General features: G+C 33.9%; 1 protein-coding gene across 1 annotated transcript in view; it reads left to right on the forward strand.

The window, feature by feature from the left end:
- Window positions 1–22150, forward strand: part of LOC108777531 (transcription factor Sox-19b) — a 38352-nt gene extending 16202 nt beyond the window's left edge. Inside the window, exons 3-6 of the mRNA XM_018544447.1 lie at window positions 4929–5123; window positions 15391–15519; window positions 18323–18342; window positions 21602–22150. Of these exons, the coding sequence (XP_018399949.1) occupies window positions 4929–5123; window positions 15391–15519; window positions 18323–18342; window positions 21602–22150 (893 nt within the window). The remainder of the gene's footprint in view (window positions 1–4928; window positions 5124–15390; window positions 15520–18322; window positions 18343–21601) is intronic.
- Window positions 22151–22385: the final 235 nt, after the last annotated feature.

The following is a 22385-nucleotide window of genomic DNA, read 5'->3' on the forward strand; positions in this document are numbered from 1 at the left end:
CTGATATGAAAAAAATATAATAATATTTTGTAATGACATCTTATTATTGCCCAATTTAGATCGAATTTTTTTATACTTTGCATTGCAAAAAACGAAGAAATCTAATTATACAGAATTAATTTTTCATGATGTTCGTTGCTAAAAAGTTTAATATCTATGTTATTTTGATATTATACGATATCTTTTTTATCTTTATAACATTAATGATGAATTCATGACGCCCTTCCGAAACCTTTTCTAAATATATGATCTATGGCTATTGCTACATAGTCATTGTATTAAGAATTTAATTACATATCCTTCTAACGATGACAACTATTAATTAGCAGAGTAAAATCTTATTTACTGCCCGTAACAATATTTTATTCGGCGGCGTATTTTTAATACATTGAACGTATTTTCTCATGTAATCCTGACAGCGCAAGATCGATTTCGGTGCTCCAAGTCGCCGAGCCCCCGCGCTAACAGGAAATGCAGGAAACGTTTTCCAATTTCCACGTTTCATCGTCGGGGACAAGTCCGGGAAGGGTTGGAGGGAGAGTCCGATCGATCGGCGATGCAGTAGCTGCATCGCCACCCCTTCATCTTCCGTTTCCAACACTTCAAATCGTAATTCTTTTTTCTCCAAAATCAATGCAAAATGTGTTATACACATTATACAACGCAATATACACATATACAACGCATATAATGCATATATATACGCATATACAACGTAAGACATTGAGTTAAATTGCTAAAATAAAGCCAAAACCATTTCTTCAAAATCACAAAAGAATATAACGAAATATTCCAAACATAATCGACAAACCAATCAACGTATTTTTTATCGCAACCCTTTATCGGCATTGGTCATGTCATAGAAACGAGGGCGACGTCACGGCCACACTATTCTGCTTTTCTTCCTTTTCCTTCTTTACCTTCTTCGTCTCTATCTTCTCCTCGCCAATCCCCATCCATTAATTAACAGGCTTTGTACTTTTAAACGATGTTAAATAAACGGTATTGTCCACGGGAAAAGACTGAAAAGCGGGCGCCATTGTGCTTTAAGCTCGCTCCTCGTCCTCGTCGTCGTTCGCGTCATCGTCGTCGTCGTCGCCGTCGTCGTCGTCGTCGTTGTCGTCGTCGGCATCAGAAAGAAGGAAAGAGAGGATAAAGGAGTATTGCCCGCGAATGCCAACTTACTAATACCATCAGAGTACCGAGAAGTCTTTGTTCTAAACAAATACGTCGAATACCCCGTCACCCCCGCCGCCCATTCCACCGCCCCTCTCTTGTTCGATCGTGCCACCTGCCTTTCAGACGGGAAAACGTGTATCGATTGGATAAGCCATAATATAAATAGAGAGCAGAGGGCTACCCCCTTCGCACAACCGGAAGTTGCCTCGGCTTTTTGATTCCGTACACAAATCTACGCGACCCGTGAATCATCAATTCAAGGCTATTATTTCTATGATAAAAGATGTTTTTACTATGAAATGACTATCTTTTTGTATTATATATATATATATATATTTCAAAAAATTATATTTACATTAAAGATGTCAGCACCTCGAAGTTAATGTTATTGTCGTAATATTTTGCTAAGCTGTTCATTCATTTTCAACACACAGCTTCTTTACCTCACTTTATAAATTAATTTCTTCAAAATTAGTTAATAATTTCGTTAGAAGTAAGTAGCAAACTAAAGATTAAATATGACAGTAGCGTTTAAAAATCATTTTGTAATTTAATAACAACTATTTAATTATTTTGAAATTTATTGAATGTAGATGGTCATTTGACTAGCTAGGTGCTAACATATGTATATTTTTAAATGGAATAAAAATATTTTTTAATATTGTAATAATAAAAATATTACAGTAAAAGTTACGCATTTTATTCTATCCCAACATTGATGACATCATACCTAAAGCAAGATAAAGAAACGCCAATCTAAGAAATGCCGGAGAAAATATACGTTTCAAGAGGTTTTATTTATTAAGGATAGAGTAGTTCGATCCCGACACAGGCTGTTATCAGTTCGCTATTGTCTCGAAAGACACAACGTCGGATTCTCATCCAGCGTTTGCCGATACCTTTCTTCGGAGTTCATTGTGCGCTACCACGTATCCGTATTGTCCAACAGTCGACGTGCTCTGTTGTTGTTAGCAGGCAGTAACAACAACAGCAGGAGCAAGGGATTTGTGGGGTTCGCTGTGAACCCTCGGCACCCTGCGCTCTTATCAGTTTCTCTCTATTGTTTTTCTCCTCTCTTATTTTATTTTCTCCTTTTTTTGGATCTTTTGGTCACAAAATAATTTTCTGAAAATAATGGTAATTCGCTAATTTCTAATAAGTTTGAACTCCGTTTGCAATCTTATTTAAATTATTCAAATTATTCCGAAAAATTTGATTTCAATTCGTTTATTTTTTCTTTCTCCATTTTTCTATATCGAGAATTTTTATCTCGTTCCCAAATGAAATTTTGTATTTTGTCGACCGTTCAGAATATTACTTCGCTTTCTCTCCTTTTTTCCGGCAACTTTTTTATTCGTGTCTGGTAATCCTGACCATGGAAAGGAAAGATATAAAAGTCCTCGTGCGAAACTTGGAGAGTACGAAAAAGTCGCTCTTGACAACTTCACGACCGGTTCATCTTGAACAAATCCCGAATTAAAACCTCGAATTGAGCCATTTCGTTTGACGACAACAATAAAAACAAATTTTCTTCGTGGATTCTTATTTCCAAGATAATCAACATCGGCACTTCTCATATGATTCATGTTTTCGAATTTTTTTAAATAAGGCGGATATTTCTTAAAAGAGATCTTTCAAAGAAAAAGATTTATTCTGAGTTCTGAGAGTGTAAATTTAAAGAAACGCAAACCAGATACTCTGGATTTCGTATTCAATCCTTTTATACCGATCCTCGCGAGTTTCTCAACAAAATCAGTCTCCAGTAAACAGCTGTGAACTTCGCAGCGTCGCGACGTCTCACCGTGGCGGCCATTGTTGGCAGCGTCGCAGTGCAAATCCCGGGTGCATTGTACCGCCCGCGCCGTTGCATCAGCCTCGGCATCAGGGTCGGCATCGCACCTCGCTACCAGCGGGTTCCGCTTCCAGAATACCAGAACCGGGGCTTCGCGCTTTGTGCGCATCTCGACGGCCGACAACAAGTGGTAATTAATTCTGTGCAAAACAATCAGCCCGCTAGCATAGTGGAGGGAGATGCAGAGAATGATGAAGGGGTTAAAAACGATTCGCGATTTATCCCTTGCATCCCTTCGTCCGTGGGGCCCACCGTGAAATCCCAAAAGCGTTTGAACCTCGGTTTGAACGCAACGGTAGACATGTGAAACATAAACCATGTATCAGAAAAGCAATAACAATCGTATAATGATAATTTGAAACTTGCTATTAAAGGGTTTAGCCGAATAAGCACATGAAAAGTGTCCCCAAGCCAAATCCAATTTTGAGTACCTACCATTGTTAAGATCGATAAAAGATAATTTTACACCAAATTTTAACCTGCTAAATCTATTCATGCTGCAGTTATGATGCAAAACATCAATTTCTATTTCTATTTTTATTTTCCTATCGTGTGAATTAAAAAATCTGAAAAAATTTGACACACTTTCTAGCATGATATTACATCTAAAAAAAGATTTTTTTATCTAAGAAAGATTTTTTTAAAGCTGTGGAACATTGTTTTAAAAATTAAAAAACTGAGTTTTAATTTTTAAAAAAATGCTCCACACCTTTAAAAAATCTGAATACGCCATATTTTATTTATTAGGGAATGATTAATTCACCATAATTTATTGAAGACAGTACTCGAATATTTTCAATAAAAAACATGCATTTACAACCTTTTCATTTTTTTTAAATTCACATTTATCGTAAAAAATTCTTTTTAGATGTAATATCATGCTAGAAAGTGTGTCAAATTTTTTCAGATTTTTTAATTCACACGATAGGAAAATAAAAATAGAAATAGAAATTGATGTTTTGCATCATAACTGCAGCATGAATAGATTTAGCAGGTTAAAATTTGGTGTAAAATTATCTTTTATCGAGCTTAACAATGGTAGGTACTCAAAATTGGATTTGGCTTGGGGGCACTTTTCATGTGCTTATTCGGCTAGACCCTTTGTTTCTCGCAACTATTGGGTGGATCCATATATTCGTTCGGTTTTTTAAGGCTTAAATGAAACAAGTTTTTTTCATACAAAGGATAAATTTTAATCAATGATATATTCTCCATTTTTGTTGATAATCTCTTGCCATCTTTCCAACAATTTCATTATTCCGCTCTCATAGAGGGTTTGGGGCTTAGAGGCGAAAAACCGGTGGACGTACGTTTTCACAACTGTTTGATCAGCGAACGATTTCTCGTTGAAGGAGTTTTGCAGGGACCAGAACAAGTGGTAGTCGGATGGCGCAAGATCTGGTGAATACGGTGGGTGGGGCAAAACATCCCAGCCAAGTTGCATTAATTTTTGCTGAGTGATTATTGCGGTGTGGGGTCTGGCGTTGTCATGGTGGAATATGACACCTTTGTGATTGACCAGTTCTGGACGTTTCTGTCGCAATGTTTGATTCAATTTCGTTAGCTGCGTGCAGTAGACCTTCGAATCGATCGTTTTTCCCTGAGAAAACAGCTCGTAAAACAGCACACCACGATGATCCCACCATATGGATAGCAAAATCTTTTTTGGATGCAGGCCGGCCTTCGGGGTGGCATTCGGCGGCTCGCCAGAATCAAAAATGCAGCCAAAAAAGTCAAAATGCAGCCACAGCCAATTTGGCTGTAGTAACAGCTGCATAGTCGCTATGATAACTAATGGAAACGTCAAAATACAGCCACAGTTATTTTGATTGTAGATGTATAAAAAAGTATGTAAAAACGTCATTAGACACATGTCATTACATACAAATTATTACAGGAGCAGAATGGAAGCTCCTGACGGAGGATGAAAAGCGCCCGTTCATCGATCAGGCGAAGAGGTTACGTGCACAACACATGAAAGAACATCCTGATTATAAATACAGACCACGAAGGAAACCCAAAACTTTGCGAAAAGAAGGTTATCCTTACAGCATTCCGTACCCAAGTGTTCCCATGGACGCTCTTCGAGCAGGTATTTATTTATAATACCTGCAGGTATTTATTTATAATATACTATTAAGCTTATTATAAAGGATGTCTGATAATGTATAATACTTAATAATTTTTCATGCGGGCAGAGTAAATTAAATCTTGTTTTAATAATCAAATAACTGCTTCTTATAATACTTTCTAAGATATTATGATGTAAATTTAATAATTTCTATAACCTTCTCTCTCTCTACGTTGGAAATACGTACATATAAAAACAGGCAGACATCTTTACATTGACATCAAGGCTGGACACATTTCAAATACAAGCACAGAAAGTATTTTGTATTTTCTATTTCAAATAGAAAGATTAAAACTATTGTATATTTTGTAATTCAAATACTAAGATTGTTAGTATTTTGTATTTCAATTACTTTTTTGAAGTATTTTGTCCAGCCCTGGTTGACATGTTACTAACATAATTTTCTCTTCTTTTCCAGTATGTATATGTTTCTTTGAATTTTGATAGAAGCCACTTTGTTGCATCGCAGTGTAGCAAAGTGGCGTATGAAAGTGTTGTTGCAAATATTATATTTCTCACAGTTGTGTAAACACTCGTGTTGAACATTTGCGACTGTACTGACGTCACGTCTGGTTAGTTTATTGTAACAATTGGGCGGACATAATGGAAACAAGCTCGCGTGTAAAAGCGGTGGAAGAACACAGAAAACACACGGTTACCAATTTGTTTAATTAATACAGGAATAGAGGCGCGAACGCATTATGCGCGGTGAACGCGGCGATTTGTAATTTAATAATTGCAATCTTTCTGTGACACCGTGACAAAGGATCACATACGAACGGGTTACGCCTGCATTACGTGATAATACGCGCATGTTTTTCATGTAAACAGTCTCGCCATCCACTTATTTATTTGTCGTCTGAAAGTGTATGGATAATTGCATTGTTAAAAGTAACGAGTGTTTATACAAGATATTTTATAAATATTGCCACGTTTGAATTAGTCGTCCAATTTGTAGTTAGACCATACGCTACATTGTAATTGTTTAAGGCAGCTCACTGTGTAGCGTTAAAATATTAATTAATTGTTTAAATCAGACTGTTATAGTCTGTCGTTGATTTGCATCTCTTATAAATTACATCATTGGTATTATCGCGTTTTCATTATTACGTATAATTAAATTATATCTCGAATAAAATAAATAGACAGACTTTGCGGTTGTCAGGCAAATCATTAGTCGGATATTTTGTGAGTTTTTAATAGATTCGAGTCACATAAGTACACCAAACAATGCATCGAACAGCATATCTGGAAACACGGTAGTGTCTCGGCGCTAAGCCAGGCGCAGCGATTGATAATCTACTTCGTCTTACAACACTCTTGGTTCATGCTGCAGTTGAAAATGCAACACTTAGTTATCAGTGATCAATTAACCTTGTATAACTTGCAATTAATATTTAACTAACTGAAATCTCAGTAATCAAATAAAATTAATTTTTTTCCTTTCTCGGAAAGAATAAACAGATTCATGCCTGAATCATCATTTTTTTTTTTACTGATTTTAATTTATGTAGGAAAAACTTCAAGCTTTCGCATTGCAAAGCCGAAAATTTTCGTAAATTATTTTTTGTATGCATCAGGCTCACAAAGAGAAAAGAAAATTGCCTATTTTGTCCAGCTCGTGATTTTTTTAAGTATATAAGAATTATCAAACTCAAGAAAAAAATATAGTAATCTTTCGAAAGTAGAGACTTGAAGAGTTAAGACTTTTTTTATTAATTAAATTTCGTTCATTTTTAACGAAGTTATAGCTGCTTAAATTTTGAAAATTGTGCAAAACGCTATGAATATATGTTCCGAAATATTTTATATTTCTTTGAATTGGAAATGCTTGTCAAGTACTTGGCGATTATATTATATTAGTTGATCGATTAATAAATCATTAAATAATATGAAGTCACATTTTTAACTATAAAACGAGATTAACGAGTAAATTATAGGCGTATTCGTTATAATTTGATGTGTGAATTGTTTAAAAATTTGTAGACATTTATATTAGCTCAATAATCTGCCTGTAAAGATCATAAAAAAGTCTTTTCCTTTTTTTATGTACATTATACACATATACCAGTCTTTACTTATTTCTTTAAATATCATTAAAATTATTTTTATCGGAATTTTGATTTTATTGCGCTACGATAAAAATTATTCCATGATTACTACTTTCAAGTTAATTGCTGTTATTTCTTTGCAATATTTACATTACAAAACAAAATGTTTTAAAAAAATTATGTTTAAATTCAGGAACATATTTCTTAATAAATTCGAGCTGTTTTCTCTTTATGAAAATGTAAAGTTTAATTTCAGAAGAACAATTTAATATTAAAGATAAATATTATACAATGAAAAAGAATAAAATGTATAACTAAAATTACTTTATTCGTTTCCATGAGACAGTTTCGTAATAATCATATAACTCCGTGTTTCAGAGAGAGATTTATTCGATTTGATTAATTTGTTCGTAACAGTAATAGCCGTACCAATCTCGTTATCGCGAGTTATCGCAAGATGTCAATTATAATTGAAACATTTACACACATGTATATTCATGTATGAACTACCAATTGTAAGAACCAAAACCCATTTTGATAAAAAAAATGGTATTCTTCTCTTATTTATGTTAAAACATTTTTATTAGGTTCACAATTTTCAAAGATTTAGATATTTAAATTATTATTTATCTCATTTTTAAATACAATATTTTTCCTACGTAAGTTTTATTTCCAAATCATAAAGGTTCAATATATCTATTGCCGCAAAAATAGAAAATTAGACACACAAGTTAGGAAATTCAAAGTAAATGGTAAAATTCATCAATAAATACGCTTCTATACAAACTTAGGGAAACATTCTATTATATATACGATGAAAGCAATATCTATTGTGCAAAGTAATGGAATACTTTTATTACCACGGTTTCCTTACCGCTATTGTATATCCAGCGTGGATGTTCGAAACGATGGCGTTCGAATATTCATGCCACATTATATTACGCACCCGTATCCACATAGCGTAATTTATCGTCGTCATGTAATTCGTGCCCGCGTAGGCGAGTTTACGGATATCCTTCGCAGATGCCTTTCCGTTTGAGAAATTATTAATTCCGACAATGGTGATATCGCGATTAAGGTCAGAATTTATCCTGACACCCACGCATTCCCGCCGCGAAAAGCGATCGGCAATCTCCGATTTATCAGACATGTGGAGACTCTCTTGTCCCCAGTTTTGTTATCTCCTTCGCGTTTCGATCGTTTTCTCTTTCTTTTTTAGCTATCCCTTCCTCACACGTTTCTATTTAAATTTAAATTGAAATTCCTGTATAGTTTAGATGCTCTTAAACGGAAAATATATAAAATAATACGAATTTTTAAGATACACACATTTTTAAAAATTTATAAAATTTCGCTAATTACTTTAGCTTTTTACGGGAATCTTTTTCCATTTAAAAGTATAAATATATTTGATAACGTATGACTATAAACATTATTATTCTATTACCATTATATAACAACTATAATAAAAATTATATCCTGAATTCTAACGCAAATTTCTAAATCGCTAAACATGTCTAAAATGAGCCTCATTATGTTACTTTCGGTTATTATCTTTGCTGAGGCAACACATCTCTGCTAGAATATGCTAGTCTCATCTGTACATTTTTAAGAGAAAGCAGAAACATGCTTTCTCTTTGTTACAAGGACATTATCGCCAATTTCTTCCCCATGTTTTCTTTTCCTGTTAGTACACAGGTTTTTCCAGTTATTTCTGCTACCTCTCGACCGTATTTACTCGGTGGCACGCGCATAAGACAAGCGTGTAGGTGGTTGGAATAAATTACCGGCTTAGGTTGGAATGCCGACTCGAATTTCTGCTCATGTACGCGGTTGTTCGTTCTTTAGGGATGTGAATTAAAGATATACCTTAGCCAGAAACTCGTCAACCGCGGGAAATCGCCAATTCTTATATTAATTAAAAATCCTGATCGAAGAATAAATTGAACTATAAGATAAAGAAATAATATTGCAAATTAGATTGTTGTCAGAAAAAAATAAGATTTTTAAAGTAGGTATTATAAAACTTTTTAAATTATACTTTGTCTATTAATAATTTGCGGAAATGAAGTTGCAAAGAAAGAATTAGTGGAAAACACGTGTTCTCTCCAAATTTCACAATTTATCATCGGTCAGACGCATTTCGGAAATATAGTTATCCCTTTTTCAATGGATGACGGATTTATGATCGCGAGTATCCGTAAAGTCACGTGCTCTCAGCCCGCAGGCGTGACAGGTGAGCCGCGGACTTTCGTATAACGTCATGGTAGCTTAAGACAATTCGATAAATAATGAACCAGCGACATATTTATGCGCTCGCGTGCCTGTGTTCAATGAATCCTCGAGCGAACACGATCCGCAAAGTACGGCTCTACCGCGCCGAAGGGAATTATTCGAGGATTTATTCTGCACGCTTCTTATCCTTCCACCGTTTTACTTCCGCACCTCCAAGATACCAGGTCGATTTGTAACGATAAAGTACACTAAAATTGAAAACGGAGTTTTTCTAAAATCTCTGAGGATCGAAAGGCAATCGAAATGAAGATTCTCTTTCCGAACTACATTAACTTTCTTTCATTCATATTAAAATAAGAAATAAGAACATTTTTCTCAAATATTTATAAATTTGAAATAAATTGATAATAGTGCCTTCATGAAAGTATGAATTCTGTGCAATCGAATTAGGAAGATAAGAAAAACGAAAAGTTGATGCGGGCACATAGAGATAAACAATACATGCACAAACAGACACTATATTTAATAGTTTATAAACTTTCGATTTTTTCTTAAAAAAAAAAAAAAAAACAAACATAACCAAACATATAATCAAATCACACGCTTACGTGTATCGTTGCATGTACAACGTGTACTCTTTTATCTATTCTTCATTCGAGTTTCGTAAAAGACTGTGTAACCGTTTGAGCCGACAAGTTTCGAAACACGAAGAGCTAGATGTGCTGAGCCGAGAAAACGACGTAGCGCCGCGCGGAATCTTTTGTGTTTGCGTTTGAATTATTATGCGACGAATTACGACAGAGACGGTCACGACGCGCGTAAAATATTTAGACTTAGTAATCAGACTCCGTCTCCCTCGCGCTTTCGTCCGGCGTGGAAATTCAAAATTACGTAATCTGGTACGAGGCGCGAAACAATGAAGACAATAGCAACCCAGGAACGGCAAACAAATCTCTGCAAACCGAGGGGACTCGAGCGTACCAAGCTCGATTCATCGAACATCTGTTCTCGAAATTTTATCATTGAAATGAAGAAGGTAAGTCAAAATCGACAGATGCCATAAACAGACCATGTCTAATTAACCTCATTAATTGAATTAAAAAGACAAAGATCGAAAACCAAAAGAAAAAGATCGAAATAAAAACTTCGATAAGACAGACATATCGAGGATCGACACAAAGCTATTATAAAAAACAATTATTTGATAAAAAGATCTCCTTTATCAAAAAGATATCTTTTACACTTCTAAAAAATATTTTGTTTTTCAAAACAATGTTTTTTAAAAATTTCTAAAAAATGTATTGAGAAAAATGGTTTTATTGTATCAACAAAACGTTTGTGTATATAGTTAAACGCATTTTAATAAAACCACGCAGAATTTTTAGTTATCATGATAGGACTCTGTTTACAACTAGAACGTTTAATAAACTTTACTACATGGATTTTAATATGCTGAATCGACAAAACTTCTAATTTTATTTAGAAGATCCTCGAAAGGAATATCATGTAATTAAAAATCACAAATGCGCAGCATTATCGAGATTATTCACCATTACCAAAAATTAGGTTTAAATATAAAAAAATAAATTAAAGATATGTATACTTTGACAGTACATTAAGAAAAATATATGACGTTATTTAGACATTTTACACATTTTTAACGTATTTTAGACGGTTCAGTTTTTACACAGAACTAAATAAAATTGTGCAAAATATGGAAATTTTATATTGCTATGTTCTATTCTATATGACGCTGTAATTCTATTTCGTATGATTTTCTATTTTTTTTTTTTTATAAGAAATAGAATGAATGTATCAGCGATGAGCGACTTTACGATTCACGTTTCACTACTCAGTTACAGCCATTTTTGTTATAATACATTGCCAATACTATAAATAAAAATCTATAGTTCACGTACCGTCCGTTAAAGCACCTTATCAATCAGAATACTGATTGGTCGATTTTCACTGTATGACTTTTTTGGGATTTCGTTTTCCCAAATTTTAACTGTTATGAGAGCATCTCGTATACTATAAACATCACGTATACTAAAAATACTCAATACTGACAGTAGGATGTCAGAATATGGCATGTTCTCTATACTCTCTCTATTGGCTATTTTCTCTGTATTAACCGATTAAATTACTGTTTACATCTCACTGCGTTTTTGTAAGTAGGTACATCATGAATTTTATAAAGATACAAAAGGCTGCATCCACGATGCTCGAAATTGCTTCGAGATCTCAGACAGTGAAAGAATTAACAAATCAAATTTTAACAATGCAGTCACCTGACCAATGCGATTGGTAAATTCTTTCTTCGTCCAAGATCTCACCGCACCAATTTCTAATAACGTGGACACAAAGCTTGTGAACGTAAAGTAATAATCCTACATTCTTTACTGTGATTGTGACTGATTCGCTTATTGCTTGTATTTCACCGTCTATTTTTTGTGTATGCTACATAGACTTTAGACTTCATGTAATTTTTCGCGCTCATGCAAGAATTGAATCTCATCTCGGTCCTAAAAATGGCTATACCGTCTTTGGTGATCTTTGAGCGATCATAAATCTTGAGGAGCTCAACGCCAATTATCTTCCTTCGAATAGGTTCGCTGAAACGATGCGAATGAGCAACATCTCTCGGTCGCTATCGTCCTCGCACGACAATAGGACTTCATCGAAGGCTTTGTCGATGATCGATAAGCTACACAGTACACGCTCCTCTTTCTTTCTTTCTCTTTCTTTCTCTAAACAAATGGCAAAACATACAAAATGGTAGAAAAAGGAACATGCTGCCAGAAGCAGTAGACCCAAATATCAATCTCCGCCGAAAATATGGCGAATGATCATTAGCGGTCATTGTCGAATCTCGAAAGAAAGTGACTCTTCTTATAGCTGAAGAATAATCATTTACTATTCACTAAATCATCTCGACGTTTATTTTCTTCTGATACTCTCCGCACAACAAAATTTTAGATTATTCTTATATGCAAACATATAAAAATAATATTACTTTTATTTTCAGTACAATTAGTGTCTCTATTCTTTTAAAAAAAAAACTGTCGACATTATTTAATATGAATCGACGAACAATTAAAGGAGCATTCACATGCAACCGTCAATCGATTTCGAGACGAGATTCGAGATCGAGATCACTTGTAATATTCGAGATCGATACCGAGATCTAGCTTAACGAGATCGAGATTATTTAAAATTCTCGTCGAGATCTCGCCGAGATTTCGACAAAATATTTTATTATTTCATTGAGAGATTCTAAAAATAATAGTTATACGGCACGGATGGTGCCGCTGCTACTGCTACGTTCTTCTATACTGCTATAGACTACTTAACTCCTTATATACAAGTAATGAAGTTTGCTCTTTATTCCTGCACACTCTGAATTAGTGAACATGATGCAATAAGTGAATCAAACGTATATTTGTTTCGATTCAATTTATTTGCATCAGTTCAGTGCGAAGAGAGGAATAAAAAACAAACTTATATAGACAATAACAGATTTGGATAGCATTTTGCGCATGTTTATGCACGATGTGGGTAATAGATATAAAGGAACCTGCGAGATGGCCTTCAGTTCGAAAAATCGCGATTCGGCATATTTGACTACGTTCTAAAATCACTACCAGTACTGAAACTTTACAATATACGTTATATTACCGACGAGATACTATAATTGTGTTCCAAAATTCACAGCCAGTGCTAAAAATGTATACATAACGTAAACTATAGATTTTCAGCGCTGGCAGTGAATTTTAGAACACATCTCGCCTATTAGTAATTACATGGCACTATAAATTTTTTTTAAATTTAAATAAATTAAATTAATAATAATTATTATTTTTATTAATTTATTTAGATAAAAAAAATTTTTTTTATTGAAAAAAGTTTAAAAAATACAGAATTATTAAAAATTTAAAGTTATGTTAAATTTTTAACAATTCTATACTTCTCTAACTATTTTCCACTAATCTCGACGAGATTCGAGATCGAGATCAAGATCAGATATTGACATTCTCGAAAATCCGAGATCGAGATGCAAAGATATTTGCGAGATCGAGATCGCAGAAATCTCGTCTCGTCTCGCCTCGTGCGCATCTCTTTATATGAAGACGTCATTTTTAATACGTTTTCTGGTACTTTTGCAATACTAACATAAGCCGATCGCGCTTTTCTTATAAGGGCCACTTTCACCAAGCTCCGATTAACTTAATGAGCCTAGTAACTTTGCAGTATTCCAGAGAAAAAAATGCAAATTAGAAATGTAGATTCGTAATACTAATTTATGTAGCAAGGTTTCTATCTGGTAGCTGTTTGTTCATAACCTATTTTTGTGTTCAATATAGTATGTAAAATTAAAGTTAATTATAATTAGAGTGAAATATGTTTAACTCTTCAGTTCGCATTTTTCTCCGACATCAGCTTCAGTTGGGATCCTGCAAAGTTGCTATGCCCGTTAAGTTAATCGGAGCTTGGTGAAAGTGGCCCTAAATCTATTATTGTATATAAATCTATTATTCTTTTATAAATCATTGATTGTTTAGGGAAATCCAGAATGTTTAGGTTGGTGCAATTGGTGTCACGATTGTTATTTAATTGTCCATACTGTATATCTAGATGGCAGTGATTCACTTCCGTTATTTTTTCATACACATGATGTTAAAGAGGCTGCGGTCGAGTTGCCACTACGAATGCTTTGAAGCGTTTCTTGATTGGTCAATTTGTAAAACTCTTTCTTTTGATTGGTTAATCAAACACTTCAAAGCATTCGTAGTGGCAACTCGACCGCAGCCAGAATTTCATGATGCGAAAATGATTGTTTTACCTATCAAAATTTTTTACGTTGTTTCTACAAAGTATAATATAACAAATTAATACAAAAGTATAATATACTTATTACTAGAGTCCCTATACTAAGAGTCTGGCCAAGGTTGTCATCCAGCCTATTGGTTTCGACAAAATATGGCAAAGCCAATGAAGTGTCTCGAATTAATATCTTGGACGCGGTATAATTCAACTAGTAAGAATCATAGAAATAATAAGAATAGAACAATAATGTAATAAAGCTGTTTTTAACAATTTTTTTAATGTGAAAATACAAATATAATTTCAATTAATGTATTCATAAATAAATAATTATATCATTTAATAGCAGCATTATTATTAAACAGCATCAGCTTTATTCAATCAGTAGGAACAGAACAATGAGATAATAAAGTTATTTTTAACATTTTATTTAATGTAAAAATACAAATACAAATAAATTTTAATAGTATTCATAAGTAAACATATCCTCTAATTTACTTATAAATACATTAAAATGATATAAGTAAATTATATCATTTAATAGCAGCATGCCTAGCCATAGTTTTACTACTATATAATTCTTATTTCGTAATCGTCCTTTGTTGCAATCAATTTTTATGCGAAATGTAATATACCGTTTCATTATTTTATCGAATAGTGCAGTACCACATCAATCACATCACGTTTTTGGTTATGTACGACGACGCCATGTTTTGTCGAACTAGACCAAAGAACTAGACCTTGGCCAGACTCTTAGTATAGGGACTCTACTCATTACCAGTTACATATGTGATTCCACACATCTTTCCGCATTTTCTTTGCAGTACAGGTAATAATTTATTTATTTATTACGTTCAGGTAATTATTTAATGTCGTCATTTATTTCGATGTTATATTTTTATTATTATATATTTTATATTAGATACATCGGGGAATCATGCGTCATATATTAACAAACGTTTAGAACAATTTGCATAGCTGCAGAACTATATATGCATACAAAATTATGTAATTATATTTTACACGTGTCTTCATGATAAAAATGTAATTACATAAATCTTTTTATATACATATGTATAAACTATCTTATTTGTGAACATCGTTATATTATTTTATAGGAATGGCCGGTAGCATGGGACAGGCTGCAATGGGCTCCTATTACACCCCCGCCGCGGCCTACGGCTCGCTCTCAGCGGCTAGCATGGCCGTAGCAGCGGCACAACAATCAGCTGGTCTCGCCATGTCTAGTATAGGGTCAACTCCTCCGGTGAGTCAATTATTTTTTTCGTGTCATCAATTAGGTATGTTCTTTTTGAAAGTACAGTGCAGGAACTTTTTGTACTTAGTACGCATGGTACAGTTCAAAATGTCGTCACAGTGCACGCGGTACAGAGAGTACAAGTTCTCAAAAAGAACGCTATTTGATACACTGGTACATAAAGTTGCACCAAAAAAATTGTAAGGATGGAAACTGACGATGAAAGTACATCGGATGAAGATAATTTAGTCGGTGCATTTCTTGCATTGCACGATAATAATGGTAAACGCAATTGAATTAGTATATAAATATTATAATTAATATTATTATTTAACGATTATTATTGTTTTAATATTATTATATTATTATTATTATTATTATTATATTATTATTATTATTATATTATTAATATTATTATTATATATATGAATATTATTATTATTTTTTTTATTAATATTATTATCATTATTAATATTATTATCATTATTATCTATTAAGAAAATGCTTTCTTTTCTTTCGATTTTCATTTTTTTTATTTTCGTTATACGTATTCACTTGTGTACTATACGCTGCACCGACTGCACCGCCTCAAGAGATGGTTCAAAAGTTCTTGTACCTATGCACCAATTTTCAAGTGTTCCGTTGAAATAGAACGCGTGCACTATTTTGCAATGATGTCAGTTCCGGTAAATAGAACGTAAATTGTTCTACACCTTGCACTAGGTACAGAAAGTGCATGCACCATCGTCAAAAAGAACATACCTTTGTGTATGCGGCATGTCAACGCTACACTGCGTCTAGATTCAAAAAAGACTAAAAGAGAGTAAAATTATATATATATATAATAGTTTGTTTTTACGACATTATATTTAATTGAACAACACTTTTTATTGAATAACAAAAATATCTAAGTGGTTCAGAGAACTAAAAAATTAATAAGTAGCAAAAAAGAGTAATGAGCCAGGCATAAAAAGTGATACGACAGAAGTACAATTAAAACAAATGTATCGAAATTATAAAGATTGTCTAAACATTAAATTATTTTCAGTGGACATGATTAATTTAGAAAAAAAAACTAAAAATATGTAATCATTAGTTTAACGCTAAAACGGATCGCTCGATGAAACGTATGTCGCTCAATCCACGAGATGCAAATCTTATAGATACTAATAAAAATTAAAATGTATGAAGTTACAATTGACATGCATACCTACATATAGAATAAAAGATTAAACAATAAATAAACAAGAGAAACCAAGAAAAGGGAGAATGACGGATTTTTATTGAACAAGGAAGGGTGTTGTTGAGGGATAAAACCGTTCGTCTAGAAGGGAGAATAAAGTAAGCGATAATGTATAAGTTTAACATGAGGAGGTGTGTTTTTAACAGAAATTCACTTTATCTATTTAATAGAAAAATGAATTCCAACTCTAAAGATTTAAAAGTGTAATTATTTAAAAATATTAGATAAGTGAGAATAGTTCCACAGTAATTTTTGTGTAATTCCTTTAATTTTTGTTCATATATCTAGAGAGTAAGCGCTTACATAAGTTCGAAAGTTTCGACTCATTTCAAGCTACCATCAGCGATATGGGTATTATTTAGCAATCGATCCAATATAGCGTTAGATTCACTTAGAAGTGCATTAGAATGTGCAAGGAATGCAGCATTAAATGTCCATGTTTAAGATTATCAATTAGTTGAATATCTAATTGACCTTACGTGTGTGTTTAGATGAATGTATTAATACATTGTACAATTTTTAAGAACCGTTTTTTATTTAATGATATAGATTATTTGAAAATTTATATAAATACTTTAAATATTCAAAGTTTCATTGTGTGATTCACCGATTAGTTACGAATACTTAGAACAAATAAGTATTTTATTTACGGACAACTAATTGCTACATCATAATGTAACTTTACATGAATTATCTTGAATATTTGAAGTATATATTTATATAAAAAGAAACTAATATTTTTGTCATTATTTTATAATAATTTCCATACATTTCTATAAAATAAGAAATAACGGCTATTCTAGAAATAACGGCTATTCTAGAAAATAAGAAATAACAGCTTATAACGGCTCAAAATAATGTTAAATATTTTCATCTTTTATATATACTATGTAATAACGTGTATATGTGCCAGTCACCTGCAAGTTAATTGACCAACGTTGAGATTTCAAGATTTCTATTTCACCATCTCATTTACTCACACATATACTTCAAATAACTTGCAAGTACATATACACGTTCACATATACGATATCTGTAGTCATTTGAACTGTGCGCCGAATTTCAACGCAGATATTAATCCAACATTTTTCCCAAAACGGCGAGAACAGTCACTCAATCACAAATTTAGCATTTATCTTGAAGATAATTGGCGGCTGGAAATATCGAGTTGGCGAGACAGATCGTCGCGTAAATACAGCAAAAGGAGGAGAAAAAGAGAAATGCGCGCGCGCGTACGAAGAGGATTCAGGAAGAAGGAAGGATGAGAGTATGGAAGCGCGAAAGGTACGTAACGGGAGAGGAGGATGAGTGTTAGTATGTTGCATTCCCTGTCGCAACAAAGGAGCCCCCGGGTGGCTTCGCAAACAGAAACCGGAGACCGTGGTCTGTGTATGAATTTCCGCAGCTGGCTACGGGAGACAAACAGATAGCTAGTTATTTCTGCATTCAACGGCTGAATGGCCGACGCGTCTGGAACGAGGCACCGGCGTGATACAAGCGACCATTATTGGCGACATCGGCGGCGAACGGCACGCTCGAAGAATTCCAGCGTTATCTTCACCCGCTCGAGTTCGAGCTCTTCCTTTCTCTAGCGTATTAGCATCGCGAAAATATCTCATTGCAAAATCTTGAAAGAGAAAGAACTATTTTAGTTCTCATATCAAAAAATTAGAAGTCGTTATAAAGAAAATCTTGAGAGAGAAAGAACTATTTTGGTTCTCGTATCAAAAAATTAGAAGTTGTACAAAGAAGAATCTTTCTTATTAATACAATCTATAATACGCTGTAGAGAAAGAGAGAGAAAGAAACTTTGAGAAAATATATTGAAAGCGAAGCACATTATTAGGTCTGTTTTCTGTAGCTAAATTAATTTTTTCCAAAAGTGTACATTACAAATGTACTATAAAGAGAATTTCTAGTGCAATCTAACATAGGAACAGAAAACAAATCAATTTATTGAGTTTTCAGATAAATCTCAACCCTCAATAATGACAATAATATAAAAGATAGATTAAGATAATAAAAATTAAAATTTAAGAATTTTTTAAATGATATATTCATGCGTGATGTGTGCATGTACTCGATGTGTATAAATGTTTATATGGATGATTATTGTGGTTAAGGCATACTCATACCCAAAAGTAAGCTAGAAAGACGTAAATGAGAACTTTCTTAACAAGTAAATGTGCGCACAAGTGTCTAAGTTTGAACTCCGTTACAACGACAATCAGCATAGAGCAAGGTACTTGTGAGAAACGGACAGAGAGAAAGAGAGAGAGACATTTTTGTGAAGCAGCTAGATTTCTTTAATAAAAGAACACGCTTAACAATTGCTAAATTAAAAACTATACACAAAACTACCGTCATTTTTTTAACAAACATAGACCCGGTTTTCCATTATCTGGTTAAATTGTGGTTAAGCAATAACCTGATATTCCATTTATTAATTAATATGCTTCATCTATATCATCTGACATCATCATAGATGATGCTAAAACTTTTAATTGTTTTGACAAATCTGTTTTTCCATGCACTTATAACCTAACAGAATCACATTTCGAAACTTTCAAGTTTTTATAAAATGTTGAAGTGTTGACTAAAATATCGAGGGCTGCGGGTACAATACAGCAATGTGAGGAAGTTGACTTTCTTGCTCTCTGTGCTCTTCCACCGCCCCGAGGCCATTTGGAAAATAAAGTGCGCCCATTCTCCTTCGTTCACGACTTCGACGACACATGGCGCGAAAGAGAATACCAGTCTTTTGTGACCCAAAACAGAGGCGAATAGTGTACGGTGTCATTGTCCTTTTTAACAGTAACATCGCGTTGGATAATTAAGTCTCTGACAACGACGACATAGAATGAAAGCGGAACGAACTATCACGACTATACAACAGACGAAAGAAACAAATGACATATATGTAGAACTATAAATGCATGTACGTATCTAAAATTAGATATAGTTACACAATGAACACATAACTACATTTATAACACATACATATGTTATATGTATAAGTATTTTCTTAGAACTTTTGATCACACACACACATTTGATTAAAATCATTTAACTTATATATGTATAATCATACATATTGAAAAGTTGCTCAATTATTCCAAATTTTATAATATGTATAATTGTTAAAACTATATTCCGTCTTCCAAATTAATTTAAGGCGAAGCATACAACCTACTAAAAAAAATTCAAGAATATGCTATTGAATAAAAATGAAAGTCCGATCGAAAATTCTGTTTTCATTTGGATTATGATCAACTTCGGCTAAAAATTGATGTTTGGAATACAGTCGAAATGGAAAAGAGAGTTTTGACAACGTCGCCGAAACCGATCAACTGTAATAAACTTTTATTTATTTAATAAAATACTTTCCGTTAATTTTCTAAATACTTCAAATATTTGTATTTTATATTTTGTAAAATTGCGCAATTATTGAAATAATAGGCTTGTGTAATAATGTATAACATATTACAAACTGTGATAAAAGCATTGTAATACTAAAGTGATAATTAATTATTGTTTTAACAATTAAATTATAAATTATGAAGAAGAAATATATACATATATTGTATATATATTCGTAAGTATATATATTCGTTTTTTATTTCGACTTATTAATAAAATACATGTGTCGACTGTGATAATTGGAATCGAAGTTGCAATCAAACTGATTTTCTATGCGAATATCTCAACATCGCGCGATGAGAAGGAATTTTTTAATTTCTGAGCGATTCGCAAATAGCAGCGAGTAAGGCTTTTGAGGCGAAAGAAGCTGAGCTGTAATCAATTGGTCGTAGCGGGCGGGAGAGACTTAGCATTACTAAGACTGGATGTAAATCATCTGGACAAAGCCGCTTAACGATCCGACAAAGGATCCCGCCACGGTCCTTCCTTCGTCCACGAATTATAGAATCGGGAATATGCGCGTTGCTTCCCGCCTCTCCTTTTTTTTCTTTTATTCTTTCATTTTTTTTTAGTACCAGTCTCTCGGGCCGGTCCCAGTTCAACTCGGTTCAACTTGTAGCAGCCTGATCCAAACGTGCTTGGCCCAACGTGACGAAATTTATGGCCAATGACAGCGTTGTCTTCGACGTAGAACAAATCTCTAGCCCGGGTCGCGACGCGAATTCACCGACTTCGTGATTTGCGCGCGCCAACCGAATCGAATGCGTTGACTGTCAAATTTGTCGCTTGCTCTTTTTGCTCGTCGCGATGACGTCGCATTCTTAGTTTTCGTTTTCTCGAAGGTTAACGTATACCAGGCAAAGAATCGGCGAATTAACAGCAAACTAATAGTACAGCACTTTAAATTTTATTAGGATTTTTGAAAGTTCGATACATCGTTAATAGAAAATTTGTTTAGGCAGATCAATTTTCGTTAATGTGATGCTGGAGCAGCCTGTATATTGTCGATAAAACTAACGTTTTTGATGTTTTTATTCCTGTCGAATTTCTTCGTAATAGTTTCAAAAATTACAGATTTCTTTATTCATTTTATCTTAATACGCCGATTAAAACTGAAGGTAAAAATGAATAATCTGTAATTTTTTATTTTTTCCAGTTTTAAACACCAGAAGCAGATACATTAGCATGTATACTTTAATCGTGGAAATGGAATTTTTTATTCTGTAAAATTATTACGAAGAAATTGGATAGAAATGAAAACGTCAAAAACGTTAATTTTATCGATAATACAGATGGCTCCAACATTCCTTAATTATATATATATATATTTGGTTCGATTGCCACAGAATGTAAGAATCTAAAAATAATATTATTTGAATTGTTATACACTGCATTGTTTTTGTTATAGATAGTCACGATGGACGCCATGAAGTACTCTATGGAGACTGATAAATATCGCGCTGCTTATATGCCGCCCAGCACTCTAGCAATGAGCATGTATCCAGATCCTAAATACTTGGATTCTTCCAATCCTAAGACTTATCTGGACCGTACATACTTAGACGCGAAGGCATACTTCGAGCAGTCGAAGCTATACATGGATCAGAAACCTGCTATTGGAGAATACAATCGGCCCAGCTACGAGCCCAACAAACTCTACGAGGAGTCCAGCCCAAACAGTGTCGTCGGCGGAAACGGACCCACAAGATCACCGCCCGCGGAATCGCCAGACACAAGCAAGCAACACGAAAGGACAGAACAAGGCTCGTCCAGCGCGAGTTCGACATCGACATCATCGGCTGCGAGTCCCGGCGCGAATTTGCCGTCAACGTATTATCCCGCATCAGTTCAAGCTAGCGGTCTGCTGACTCCGCAAATGGCTCAAGCATACGGTGGATATCAAATGGCACCAACATCGGGAAGCGAATCCTTTCGGCGACCGTTGGTCATCTTGTGACCCGATAGAGCGTAGCTCTGATCTATCTTCGATGAGCAGTTGCTATGATAGCTGCCGCGGACTCGACGGAACAAAATGACAGAAACGTAGGCTTTTCCAGATCATTAATCGTGGTTCCGACGATCAGAAAAATAAATGATTTGGATGCGTTCAAGGAGAATAATTACTAGGTGTCTCTTTCGATTATGGTGATCGTGAATTTAACAAGGCGAAAATTAATATGTACATGTGATAA

Source organism: Cyphomyrmex costatus, unplaced genomic scaffold (assembly GCF_001594065.2).
Source record: "Cyphomyrmex costatus isolate MS0001 unplaced genomic scaffold, Ccosl1.0 scaffold441, whole genome shotgun sequence".
NCBI classification, from domain to species: Eukaryota; Metazoa; Arthropoda; class Insecta; order Hymenoptera; family Formicidae; genus Cyphomyrmex; species Cyphomyrmex costatus.